Source organism: Neolamprologus brichardi, chromosome 4 (assembly GCF_056152115.1).
Source record: "Neolamprologus brichardi isolate AB-2024 chromosome 4, ASM5615211v1, whole genome shotgun sequence".
NCBI lineage: Eukaryota > Metazoa > Chordata > Actinopteri > Cichliformes > Cichlidae > Neolamprologus > Neolamprologus brichardi.
Window position 1 is genome coordinate 19,823,556 of NC_142107.1, and position 14,636 is coordinate 19,838,191.

Genomic DNA, 14,636 nt, shown 5'->3' on the forward strand with positions numbered 1-14,636 from the left:
ACCAGCTAACTTCCGGTTGTAGCAATAAAAATAAAAGCTTAACCTGCAAATGTGAAGCGAGTTGCTGGAACTCGACAAAAAAACCCAAAAAACAAAACAAGAATACAGTCCATGTCGTTAAAAAGGATAGAGATTAAGCTAATTTAATCATTCAAATGCTTGTAAAATATATACAATAATGTAATGTAAGGTAATGTAATGTAAAGTAATGTTGCTACATTCAAAAATACCAATACACATCATGACTCATTTAATTTTTCTGTCACTATTTGCTATATTAATGTGCATTTTTTATTAACAAGCAAGATGAGGAAATGTATCTTAATTTTTTAAAATCTAATCTTTTAATTTCTAACTAGAACAAGAACAACATTTTAAAAACAATTGTTAACATTTTTATTTAGCCACATATCTTTAACAGCTAGCTACTTGCCAGAATGAATTTTCATATTTATTTTATAAGCTGTCGAGCTCATTTAACATCACAGGGCACAGACAGCCAATTTGAACTAGAAATTGACAGTAAATTGTGAAGAAAAACTTTATTGTTCATATATTATTTAATTATTTTGGCTTAAGGGACAGCTTTATAAGTAGGGGAAAACGGTAAAAGCTATGAAAATAAAATGTACAGTCTGACATTTATGCCCTCTATCACATATTCCAAAGCAGTCCAGTGGGCCAGACTGTAATTTTCGTAGGGCTGATTCTGGCCCCTGGGCCAGCAGCAGACAAAATTAGCGCCACCTAGACCAGCTATACTTAAACACCTTAAACGGATCTAAGAAAACAAAACAAAACAAAAAAAATCGAAGGCCCTAATAAATTACATAAAATTATGTTTAAAACTGTGTTTAAAAATTGAGTACAGAAGAAACTTAGTGACTTTCTGGTTATATGGCACCCTGCATAAAAAAATACAAAAACCCCAAAACAAAACAAAACAGAAAAAACTGTGGGGAGATTAGTGAGGTATTGAAGAGCGCGTTTATACCTTTACTTTGAAAGTACAGTTCGGGTGTTTCCGCTTTCACAGCGAGGTTTCTTTCAGCTCAGACATCCATAAATGAACGCTAGATTTTCGCTCTTTATCTACAATCTGTTTGTAGAGCCTGGGCGGGCTGAATGAGGTCATCACTTGAACTTTGTTAAATGACAGAAAGTATGTGGACACCTTAACATTACACCGGCATAGGATCATTGGACTCTAGCTCCAGCTACTTTTAAAACCCACAAGATTTTGGATTTTCTCCATCCCAGCTATGCTAGGTGAAGAGTTGGCCCTCCAGGTTATCTTTTATGTGTTGGATTTGGTTAAAGTCAGGGATTCACTAGAGATCATTTTTCCATTTTGTGGAACTTGATATTGATACCAGAGCAACATCTGACATGATGAGTTCCTTGTGGGGGATCCTGCTTTACAACATCACATCAAGGTTTGAGTATTGCTTCAGTTTAGTCATGTGTAGCAGAACTACATTTGGGAATCACTGGCCACCCCATGATATGATATTATCACAATACTTCACTCTACATCCAATATTTTTTGCCATTTTTAACATTTTGCAATTTTTCACCTTTTTACAAGTCAGATTGTAACTGTTTGCAGAAATGTTGCCACCTGTCAGATGACCTGTGCAATGTTTGTAAGTGTGCAACACTCTGACATCTGAACAAATTGCAATCAGTTGCAGAATATGAAAAAATTCAATACAATCAAAAGGCAGCCACACTTTTTCTTGTAGAGGTCCTATTTTACTTATGCGACTGAGCCATTAGCTTTCCTTGAAGTAGGAGGTAGCTTCGTCAAGTCTAAGCGTCCGCTCTTGGATGTTTTTTGGAGTCGATTTCATGCAAGAGAGATGAGCCCTCTTGTCTGCAGGGTTTCCAGAATGTTGATATACTGGCATGCAAAATATCACGATGCTATGCTGTATCCATTCCTCCCAATCAAAACTGCTACAGGTAAAAACTTTCAGTGCAACAAAAACTTTTCTTCAGCATTTTTTGCTTCGTGTGATCCATGCCCTGGATCCTGTTTGGTTAAAATGTATTCAGGTCCATATATAACAATTCTTAAAACTGTAACCAAGTACTGATTTGTGTGCTGTCAACATATTAAATAAATCCACACTTTTAACTGTTAAAGGTCATTTATTTGCCCAAATACTTGAACTACAAGGACATAAGAACACCCTCAGCTATATAAAACATCAAATTCTGTCAATTTGTCAGCAGTACAAACTTGTAAAGCTTTGCTGTTTTAGATATCTCTATAAACCAACATAAGGGAGAGAAGAAACAACTAAAACAGGCGAATATAACCAAAAATTCTCCCCCGTGAGTGAAAGACTCACTGGCCTTTGAAACCACAGATGAGGGCTTGCCAAAATAAAAGTACTAACAAAACAATAAGCACTTGATACAAAAACAGTATTTACAGAAAATTACAGTTGCTTTTTTTTTTTTGTCTTTTTTAACCCCAAGTCCACTGGCAACTCAGTTTCCTAATTCCCTTTTACAAACTTTCGTCATTCAAAAAGGAAATGCTTTGCTTTTCCCTCCCCCAGTTATTTAAATAGTCCACGCTGGTTTTATTTCAGTCTGTGATGAGATTCAAAATGGTCAAAATAAAACCATTATTAACAGATTATTAATAGTTGCCATGTACTTAATCTGTCTGGAGACCCAAAAACACAGTCACATAAGCCCATTTTTAGGTTTTCAATGACATGACCGCAAAGACCTTTGGAGAAAAAAATAAAATAAAATAAAAGATTTAACAATATCTACATTCATGGTGTTGGTATGATGTCCCCGCACAGGCACATACATGCACACTGCTGTCACGTCATGGTATGCAACTAAACGGCAAAAAACAACACACATTAAAGCAAAGAAACACGCAAACGCCCTCATATATACAAAGTTCTGTGCATGCATGCACACAAACTCACACAGAGGGACAGATTTACAATAAGTGCACGCTTTTTTTGGGATAAGCATCAGAACAGAACCCATGTGGATTACAGTCAATACTATTAAAACTCGGAAATAAAAATGGACGAGTCCATTCAGCTCAACACCCACGACGAGTCCAGATAGATCGAAACACAACTGCTCACAATTAAAACAAACCTGGTAGCAAATCGCAATTGAACTGTAAATGAAATGGAAAGCAACAGTTCTGAAGAAAAAGAAAAGAAGCATATTTAACGTTGCTTTTAAAAACAGAGTCAGACTGAGCTTTAAATATGGACAAGTGTTGCAATTAATAATTACAACCTGCTCAATTAACTGAGTAAGAACTGTTAAGACTGATCGACTACAACATGTCAGTTTGGATAAATGAGATTTTTCAGTGACAGACACATGGCAATGTGCAATGTCCTGGAAAGTATTCAACCCCCATTGGACCTTTATGTTTTATACTGGAACCATAACGGCTAATCCGGCTTTATAACTCTTTTACGGCCAAGTTAAAACAATCCATATAAACCAATCTAAATTAAGTCCCAATATAAAACTAAACTGTCTACACAGTTTGACACTACGTTCTAAATCTGGAAGCCCAAACAGCTAGGTAGACATGAAAAGCACCAGCATGCAATCGCAGTCTTGTGTTTTATCTAGACAGAATCTAGCTGAGGGAATATTCCATCACGCCAAGGCTTAGATGAAGTCAATGTCAGTTCTGTATTGAAAAGCTTTACAACACGCCCCAAAAGATGCAGTCTGTTAACTTCCAATAAATGTTGCTATGCTTCCTTACATCCCGATGTGTGTGAAAAAGGTCCAATTGAATCTTTGTAATGTTGAAAAGCAATAAAACATGAAAAATCCAAGGATTGAATACTTTATAGGCAGTGTAAATTTCAAATGAAAAAACATGGGTATGTAACAAACTCTCAAATTTTCCAGCGACAAAAAAAAGACATTCATAATGGCTTGATTTTTTTTTTGTTTTTCCTGAAAAAAATACCACCTCTTTAAGAACCAAATCATAAAATCTACATCGTAAGTCGAGGACAGCACAACAATGTTGTGAAGAAAAAAAAAAAAAAAAAGATTAAATGAAAAGTTTTTGTAGAGTGCAATTTTCCAGTACCCCGCATACCCTCCCCCCTGCCCGCCTTCAGGTGATCCACCGTACTGTGTTCTTTGGCTCAGCCTGTTCACAACTCAAGCCACCTGTCCTTAACTAATCATCGGAATAACAAAAATAAAAGACTGAGCGGGTAATCGATTACCCAACACATTAAAACTCTAACCTTAAACCACTGAAGCTGCAAGTCAAGATTGAAACCAGTGCAGAAATGTTCATGACATCACCAAACCAGTGGGATGCTGTTTTTGGCATACTGTCAGTGGCCCGTGCTGTGAGATGACTACTGCGCTGGGGATGGAATTGAACCGATTTCCAGATAGGGGCAGGGTCTCTCCTTCTGTACAGATCGCCAGCGCAGCAACATAAAGTGGGTGAGTGTGAAATGGATGAGGCAATGCAGGGGCTCCCTCTGGTGGTGGGAGGAGAGCAGGGTTGGCACAGTGGCAGAGCTCCCTGGACTCTTGGCTCAGCTCAGCGCTGCTCAGTTTGTCAGTGATGGCGCGTTTCAGTCTGAATCAGAGTCTGACGACCCCTGTGAGTTCGACTCACTGCTGCTGTCCTCCGACTTGTTCTCCTTGTCGTCTGCTTCGTCGTCCTCTTCGTCGTCTTCATCGTCGTCGTCATCGTCCTCCTTCTTTAAACAAAAAGAAACGTATACACGCATTTTCAGCAAAAACTCAAAAACCACTGGTTGCAACTATCTCATGTATCTGAGCAGAGAAAACACTCACGTCATCATCGTCCTCATCATCGTCCTCCTCACTGGAAGAGTCGCCTTCACTGGAAGCTTTCTCCTGCTCATCGTCGTCGTCATCCTCCTCATCATCGTCGTCATCCTCGTCCTCCTCCGTGTCCTGCAACAAGTGATCCCCCGTTTCAGATGATGCTAATAACATGACTATAAAAAAATTAAAGTTTCTGCTCAACTCAGCTCCAAGACAGCAAACAAAGAAACAAGTCTGTACTCACAGATTTCTTGGCCTTTGCCTTGGGGCCTCCTGGTTTTGCTGTAGTTCTTCTTTTCTGAATGATTTGGGAAATAATCGATCATTAAAATATATCAAAAACAGATCTTGCAATTTCAGCTGTTTGTAAATGCTAGCTGTTACAAATCAAAAACATTCCTTACTTGTGAATTGTATTCTTTGTAAGTGTTTCTCTCTTGCGAAGACAAACTCTGTGGAAAGACGGAAATTGATTTTTCCAAATGTCTCAAAAACATCTTGCCTCCCACCCCACCAACCCCCCCCCCCAAAATCCATTAAATTCTTCTTACAGCGAGCCACTGTTCCAGTTGGACTTTGTACTGCCTTTGCTTCTCCTCAGCAATCTTCTTGTAGCGGTCCTTGTCCTTCAGTGGTAACCTCTGCCAGCGGCTGCCGATCTCAGCCATCCGCTCTTTCATTGGGAGGTGATTCAGCTCTCCATTGGACAGCATCTCCTGAGAGAACTTCTGATATCCATTTCTAGAGTCAAAGTAAAAGTTAAAAAAAAAGTCAGGCCTTCGAATCGGCTAAATCAGGCAGCACAGATGAGCTGAATGTCGCAAACTTACGATGGCGGTTTCTTGGGTTCACCCTCAAACTTCATTTTCTTCCCTGAGGCAATGGCGGCAGCAGGCGAGCGCATCTCACTTACTTCTCTCTGTTGAGGACAGGTAAATCAACATTTAGCTCTCACTGGTGTCATATAGAGAAATAGGAGATTTTATTGAGACTGCGTCCTAACCTCATATCTTTTCTGGTCCTCTGCTGCCTTTTTGATCCACATAATCTTCTCTTTTTTCTCCATGGTGCTCCAGGTTGCTTCCATTGCTTTCTGTGCCTTTGGCCGGTCGTTCTGCAAACCACATACAGGCATTAAATCCATTTCTGGGTATGTTATCTGTGTTTCCAGCACTCGGTCATCAACAGCATTACACATCTGTAGCTCATTGTTAACATCAGCATGATTATTAAGTAAATTTCTATTCACAAAAAGATTTGCTATTATACTGAATAATGTGGGCTAAAATACAACAGCTAGTTTGTGGATACCTTAAATCTGGCGAGGTAGTCGCCTATAACACTCTGCTGCCAGATGTCTTGTGCATTTTTGGGCGGATCTGGGAGTCGACTGCGGTCCTCTTTTTCCTTCTTCTCCGATTCTGCCTTCAACACCGATTCTAAGCGCTTAAACTTCTCCTAAATCATTAGAGAAATCCAGCACATCACAAAATTATTGAAAAAGCCCACTTTCAGAATAACCTTTGAACTTGAAAGTCTACCAATGCGGCATTTCTGCTCCATAAACTAACACGTTACCTTCTTCTTATCTGGCAGCTCGTTCCACATGCGAGCAAGAAGTCTTGTGATCTCACTGTCAGCAAGGTCTGGTCGCTCTTGCTGCAGTTTGGGACGTTTCTCCTCAGCAAATATGAACATGGCTGAAATGGGTCTTTTGGGTTTTTCTGGATTTGCCTGCACGTTCCACGTGAGAATATCAGAATAATACATGAAAGCATCTATGTAAATAGAAATCTAACTGTAAAGCACACCTAAATTTAAATTTCTTATTAAAAAGTTATTGCGTTACGCTGCAGTTTTCTCTTTCTGTACCTCTGAAAAACAAACCGATTGGCTCTCTGTCTGAATAGTTTCGCACAAACATATTTTCCTTGCCTTTATACCTTTGCGTGTTAGGTGAACATGTAAACAGCTACACTATATATCAGAAAATAACACGGAACAAAATCTGACTCGAGCACACATTGCATTGCTACACTGACAAGTTGTGTTTTTCTTAAATGACTGCATCATTATCAAAAACAGAAAAAGTTGCTGTATTCTGGGACATACGTTTGCTTTAGAGTTTTTCTTTTTAGATGCAGGACTATTGGCTCCGGTGCTTTTCTTAAAACCAGTCTTCGCCTCACCCAAGACCCGCTGCTGCTCCTCCTCTGATATACTCTACAGATGCACAGCAAACAAACCACACGTAAGAAACACTTCCAGTAAAAACAAAACATGTAAACGATGTTTGAGACTTACACTGAGAAATCTGTTCATCTCAATTTCATACTCTTTTTTCCTCTGAAAGAAAAAAAAGACAAAAAAATGTAACAATTTAGATAAACTTGCTTTATTTATTGACTTTTTCCTCTCAGTTATTCATGATTCTCAAGTCACCTGTTCGCAGCGTTTTTGGTAGGCGTCCTTTTCACCCTGCTTTAGCAGCTTCCACCGCTGGCTACACATCACCATACGCTCTGTGCTGGGAACGTCCTTCATGCTCGACATTAGCTCCGCACAGAACATCGAGTAACCGTTTCTGAAAGCATTTGAACACCACGTGTTAAAACCAAATATCTCGCAAGGGCAGTGACCTACAAAAATCCCCTCCCTCAGACGTGTCAGGAGAGTATTTGTAGCCGTGACTCACGGAGGAGGTTTGTCAGGACGGCCGTCAGATTTGTCCTTCAGGTGCCTCTCTGCCTTGGTCAGGGTGGACTTTACGATGTCTTCCTGCGTCATATTTAACTCCGGATGCTGTTGGATGTATTCACGCATCGTCTCCTGGAAGACCGCAAAAAAATCCTCACAGTTAAAAATTATTTTCTTTTGTCATCTTTTGTCATCTAAGGCAACCACACACTGATTCTTGTCTCACCTCATACTGCTTCTGCTGTTCCAGCGACTTGGTGATCCATTTGAGCCTCTTTTTGTCAGAAAGCTGCGTCCACTGTTTGCCAAGACTATCTTTAATGTCTTTGGTGGTCGCCTGGGTGAGACACAGAAAAAGTTAAAATCTCTGAAAGCGGCTAATAGTTGCATTCTGTTTGCAACTCACATCAGGGTGCAGCTTGAGGAAGGCCTTCTTTTCGTGGTTGTACCACAACTGTTGGGGCGTCTTGGGCTTTTCTGGTACATTTGAGCCTTTTTTGGCCATGCTCTCCACCAGGTCTGGATGCTCTTCCCTGTTTAGACATCATAAAAAATGTATTAAACACAGGTATTATGCATTTTAGGCTTATGTGTTATGACTAGTTTAAAAAAATAAAGTAGTGAATCATCTCACCTGAACTTCATCATACTTTGAACAAATGTTTCCTTATCTCGTAAGAAGTCGTCAACATATTTTTTCTGTAGTTATGAAAAGAAACGTTATTTTTCCAAGGATATTTTTTTGGGGGAGAAAAAACATGATGGTCAAAACAGTGGTGGTGTTCGTCTTTGACTGACCTTCTTTTTATCAGGCAGCTCCCGATACTTCTTAGAGAGGATTTTAGTGAGGTCCAGGTTGCTCATCTCAGGGTGCAGCTTTGCATACTTGGCCCTCTTCTCCATAAAGAAACGGAAGTATGGAGTCAAGGGCTTCTTGGGGAAATCTGGGTGTTTCTGCATTTGTGGGAGGGAAAGAGGACGGAATTACTTAAGCCTTGGACTCCACTAACACAACTGGTAGGCCATAAAAATCACGTGAACGTTGACTTGAATTCACCTTTATTTTCTTGCCCTTGTATGGGTTCTTTATGTAGTCTTGAGCATCAACTATCAATTCTGTCAGCGTCCTGAATTTACGGATCTGTGTTTGGCAGAAAAACAAAACGGAGAAACTCAGAAGACTTGACTTAACAGAACAATCTGACTTGGAGAAAAATCGATACAAATCAACTCGCCTCTTTCGACACCTCCTGCCATTTCTGCTTGCACATCTCAGCTGTGTAGGAATTGAAAGCAACTTTCTGCCAGTCCAGGTGGGACTCTGAGGTTTTGTATTTAGTCAGGTCTTTCTGTGGAAGAGCCACTTTCATGGCCTCCAGCAGTCTTAAAAGGTCATCCTGAGCCCATACTGTGAAAATGTTAAAAGAGAGAGAGAGAAAAAAGACATAAAAATCACAAAGGAAAAAAAACAGATCTTCCCAAAATGTCTTTCAAATTATATTCTGACAAGAAAAAAAATAAAATTACTATTCTATTCTTACTATTGGCTTTAAGTTGGTAAACCATATATACTAATCTAATCTAATCGGAATCAAACATTCAGTTTTAATTGCTGTAATTCTTAGAAGAACTACTACATTAATCAAGTTTAATACTATGGTCTTAATATACAAGGTTATGTAAAGTGCTGCCTTGCCATGATTAATCTAAATATCAACTCTGTTCAGAAAAACTTGATTTAGCAAAAAACCTACCTTGGTCTTGTGTCGTTGCCTCCATTTCTCCATTCATTTGCAAATATTCTGTCTTGGATCTGCAAAAAAAAAAAATCCCATAAGATTATTTAAAAGCAGATCTTTTATATATTGACTTCAATCAAGAACCAATCAGCAGTTTATAATATACATATTCGTGTATATTACCTTTAATTACTATTTTTTAAAGATCACGAACTGGTTAATGTTATTTTGTCTTATTTGTATAAATGGGCTTAATTACCAATTAAAGTGGCTAATTCTTCATAGAAAAGTAATAATGACGAGTCAAAGTCCTTAAATTTAAATTTGGCTCGACATAATGGTTTATGTTCATTACACCGCCCCTTAAACGTTTACGCTACATGGTGAGACATAGGCTATTGCTTGTGACGGCTTCAAATCTCAAATAACACTGCGGAGGGCTTCAACTAGCACATCTAGCTACGACAACAGGAGTCTCCGTCGAGCAAATTTTGCCAACCGGAATTTGGCGTATTAGTACTGTCCTTATTCCACAACAAAAGTATCGTGGACACACAGGAGCGACCATTTTCTCGCCTGGTCCGCTCAGTAATGGAGGATTTTCTGTCGGAGCTGAGGTTGGGGAGGATCCACGGAAGGAGGAAGCGAATGGACGTGGACGGACGGGCAGCTGTAGGCGACCAGCTGACCACGGACGAGGGATCTGCTTTCGGTCTCCGAGAAAGGGGAATGGTAGCTTGGAAGCACTGCAGCCAAATGCGCCACTCGACAGAGGCGCCTCATCACCGTTGGGCGCTGATCTAGCTCCGCCACGCAAAACCTATAATCTTCTCCTCGTAGTGTTAACTGAGACCGGAGCGATGAAATCGAAAATAACATTCGTTTACAGTAAATAAATGTGTTTTATGGTTATCTGCAGGTCGTTTTTATTCACGTTTCAGGCGTTTCAGAGTGGGATTTGCTAGCAAAATCCAGAGCATTCTTCAGCGAGGCGTAACCGAGCTGTGTTCCAATGATGGCGGCTGCTCGTTGTTCATCTTGTCCTTGATGGCCCCAGCTCAATGTGGTGTCCACCGTGTGACCTAGCTACATTTAAACGATCGATTTCACCATTTATATAACTAAATAACCTCCACATTGTATATAAGAAACGCTTGAAACATAAAATCTACCTTAAATTTCATTATTATGACAATATGCGTGATATAAATTTGAGTGTTGAGGCATTACACGAGCAAGGACGATTTGACACATCGAATGCGGCTAAAATTGGGACATTTTCTTTTAAATATTATTAGCTATGCCTTTTTAAAGGTTATTTAATACAAGGCTTTAGGCTTTTTGGCATCTAAGAACAATTTCGTGTCCTGCAGAGTAGACCTGGACCACATTAACATTAGCTGCTGTTTACAACCAAACATCTAAATCACGTAACGGTTTTTATTTAGCTGCCTTTAATAAAAAGCAGCTAATTTAAATGGTGGACAGCGGAGATGGATTAGTAACAAATTGTAAAAATGCCCTTAAATATCGTGGTGGCTGGAAAGACTTGCGGAGGCGCAGGAAGAAAGAAGAAAATGGAAAATGTTTTTTAACGGGCAAACGTTATCGCGTCAAACTGATTTTTTTTTTGTTGTTGTTGTTTTAAAACCAGAATTCAGTTTTAACCGTAGCTGCTTACAGTTCCGGTTGCAGTATTGTAGCATTAAACGGCATTTAAAATGGTTAGCTAAAGCTCCGAGGAAACATGTTAACAAACCGCGGCTGAGTAGCTTCTCTGGCGCGACAAACAGCTCCAGGTCCGCCATGCTTCAGCTCTGCTCTACAAGAAAACCTACCGTGACAAGGTCCAATGGCGCACTGCAAACACAGAGAAACGGAGCTTAAAACTAAAGCCAGGGCGTCGCAGACTCCCTTCCCTCGATCCAAAAGCGTTTAAGCGAGGGCAAGAAGGCGGGTTCTCCGAGCTCGGTCGTCGGAGGTTCTGGGCTAGCCAGTGAGAGAGAGGGGGAGAGAGAGGGCGAGTCTCTGCACGGTGAGATATTAAACTGAGATCCCTGATGGCTAACCGAGAGAGGCGGCTGGCTGTTCCGCCAACAGCCGCATGGAGGTCTCGGCGCGGAAACCACCGTTTATTCTCCTACGCAAATACTCCCTGTATAGCAGAAGCAGGCGAGTTTCGATGAAGTGGTTAGCTCAAAAGAGCTCCTTTTCGTGTTATTTTGAAAATAAATTTATCACGTTTACCCCGGGGTCTTACATCCAGTTCCTTCCCCGCTGTTTGGGACAAGAAATTCGGGTATGGCCGCCGTCGTCTGTACCCTACCACCGTCGGTTTATTTCGCTACTACAAAGAAGCTGCCGACCGAGGCGCTTTACGAGAAAACAAAAACATGCATTAAATGTATATTTATCGCGTTTTGGTGGCTTTTTCGCGGTTTGTTTATCACGTACGCGCATTGTATATTGAAACCGATCGGCTGTTGTGTTGGCTTACCTGTCTCTCAGCGTGAGCCTCGGTGTCGCTGTGGAGGAAGAAGGGGAGGGTTGAACGATAGCCAGCACTGCGCCGTCGGTCCTGGGCTCCAGTCCCCGCAGAGATGGTCCTTCCCCCCCGCCTCCATCTCACTCGCCGTCTCCCTCCACTCAGCGCGCAGCAGCTCTTCTCTCTCCATCCAACCATTTCGCTACGCCGAGACCTCCACATTTTTTCCGATCTCTCAGTTTGAATACAACCGAGGGCGATTATTTTTACTCCCGCAGGCCGACCCCGTCACATCTGCAGCGAAGTTTGAACCCACCGAATACTTTATCGGGTCACCGAGAGTGCAATGAAAGCCAACGTTTTACAGGTGATTGTAAAATTCATGCAAGTCAATCAACTCACGTTTTTCCCTCAGATTTTTTTTATATCAACTTAAAACCGAAACTTCACAAATTTTACTTAGAAACGCCAGATTTCCACTTAAAATATAAATATTAAAATGGTCTATAAAGCAGAAACCGCGCTGTTTCTCGCTGCTCCCAACCTCTTTTTTGTATATTGTAAGCGGCTGTTTGACAGCTTCATTTTGGTCCAGCATGTTTTGCTTTTCAACTCCACCTTGTGTGTTTGTGGGCGGAACCCCCGGCCATCCAATCCAGGCAGTCCGATTCAGGGAAAACAAATGACTTTCAGGCCCTCGGCCTTGTTAAACCGTGTTGCGTTCCCATGGTGTAGGAAAAACGGGTATCTTTGCATGTTCAGACAAATGAAGACATGCTTGAATGAATAAGTCATATAGAGCTGATCTTAACTTCACGAAATGTCACATTACCTATAGAAAACAAACAAACAAAACTCATTGTAAAGAGGCAGGGGACTTAGCAGTGTGTAATGAATGTTTTTAAAATGTAAGACTCAGAACCAAGGGCGTAGATTTGGTTTTGGCATTGGTGAGGATGGATGATTCAACCACTGAATCCTGCCCTGTTTCTTTTTTTTCCTTTTTGTCTTTGCTTCTTGATAAAAAAAAAAAGGAGAAATGTACTTGCCTACATATGCTATTCAGCATGCTTTTAAACCATTTAAAATTACAGTTCATAGTTTCATATGTGAATTATATAATGTTAAATTACTATTAAACAAATGACTAAGTATTTTAGGCTTTAGTTTACTTCAGCCATATTCCACACAAATCAGGTATCATACAAACATAAAAATACAGTCATGACAATAAAAGAATATGACTTTAAGGACTTAACAACATTAGTTCAGTTATAGTACACCAACATCTCTAACACATTAGCACCAAGGGAACACTGAATGACCTGGTGGTTTTTGTCCATAAAACTACTCATCTAAGATTACCACAAAAGATCTCTCAGCAAAATTATGCAACATTTTAGGCACAATATTGCCCCGATCAAATCAGTGAGCTGGGAGTTTTTATTCTAAACATGAACTACTGTTACAGCAACAGACATGGACTACTGGTGACCCACACAACAACTCAATGTGGACTATGTGAAGGAGCCAAACACATGCCTGCTCCTCTCGTTAACTGAGATAAACTGCTGGCATATTTGTTTTACATCTATACTGTCCAGTCTCTCCTGGTGAACATACAGCAGCATTGTTTAATCTCATTTGAGTCATTGTTAACCTTAGCCATCTTTTTAGTCTTCTGAGAGCACTGAAGCTTCTTTCAGCCTCAGTACATGCATTTTATCCTCAGATTAAAATTATTATTGTGTGCTTGATGTGCCTCACCTTTGGCCCTGGCTCTTCCCCTCTGACTGCACTAGGACATATTGCTACCTGATAAAATAACACATGGATTCGTGCCATATAAAAAGTGAGACATGTCAATTCAGATTCTTTGTCAAATATACACGAATGAATCAATTTACATCAGCAGCCTAACAATTGTCATGATAATAAATACTAGTTAATCTACAGCACCAAATCATCAGTCAGTCACCTGTGACTTTGCCTCTTCACCTCTGTCCGAGCTACAACATGGCAGAGCTGCCTCTGTCACCTGATGAATAACAGTGAGACATTCCAAATACATGCAGTCACACATGTGCTTCAAATACAGTCATGAACCACCAAGTCATCATCCAATTTCACCTGTGATTCTTGTATCACCATTACTCTCTATAACCTGACAAATAGGACATACATGACAACAAGAATAAAATGTGCAGCTGCTTCAGTGTTTCTGTCGATTTGTGCAAACTGCACTACAAGGTGGAATATTTGCAAAATCACGACTACCTCATGATATTTTGTCTTAAAAATTAACCCTATGAATATGTCAGTGCCATTAGGAAGAAATTATTCTGTCACCAACATTTTAACGTTAGACATATAATTCTAACAGCCTCTGTAAACTAATATCCGGGCTTGCTCGAGGCTGCCGTTTTCTCTGACAGTTTCAATCAAAATTAGAAATGCTACTCTGAGACTGAGATAACTAATAGTGCTGCCTGTTGTGCAGTTAGTTTCCGAAATACTTTTTTATATCTAGGTTCTTCCTTTTTGCTGCCATCCTCCTCCTTGCAGGTCCTCGCAGCTCAGGCTTGCAGCTGCTAAAACTAAACAGAGCTCCCTGAAAGGCACAGCCAATCAGATTGCCCATATTTGTCACATGAGGTAGGACTCCAGTAAAGAACGTAATTTAACTCTTTCTGCACCGCTGGGTGAATGAGACGTTGACGGATTGTTTTTTTTTCTTTTTATCGGGTTTGTTTTTCTTTACTCGAAGAGATTAAATTATTTGTGGGGACAATTGAATAATCGCTGGATATTGGTGGGGACATGTCCCTTTCGTCCATGCCAAATCTACGCCCTTGCCTAGAACGAGCAATTTCCCCCTTTCC

General features: G+C 40.3%; 1 protein-coding gene across 1 annotated transcript; it reads right to left on the bottom strand.

Annotated features, from left to right (window-relative positions):
• Positions 1–2,134: 2,134 nt before the first annotated feature.
• Positions 2,135–11,357, bottom strand: ubtf (upstream binding transcription factor). Its single transcript, XM_006803001.3, has 21 exons — positions 11,108–11,357; positions 9,285–9,343; positions 8,766–8,938; positions 8,588–8,671; positions 8,329–8,484; positions 8,165–8,229; positions 7,937–8,063; positions 7,757–7,867; positions 7,529–7,662; positions 7,276–7,417; positions 7,138–7,179; positions 6,946–7,056; positions 6,412–6,567; positions 6,145–6,291; positions 5,837–5,947; positions 5,664–5,752; positions 5,385–5,574; positions 5,238–5,285; positions 5,078–5,131; positions 4,840–4,962; positions 2,135–4,742 (listed from the first exon to the last, which is right to left on the bottom strand). The coding sequence occupies exons 2-21, from the start codon at positions 9,319–9,321 to the stop codon at positions 4,614–4,616; spliced, it is 2,229 nt and encodes a 742-aa protein (XP_006803064.1). The 5' UTR covers positions 9,322–9,343; positions 11,108–11,357; the 3' UTR covers positions 2,135–4,613.
• Positions 11,358–14,636: the final 3,279 nt, after the last annotated feature.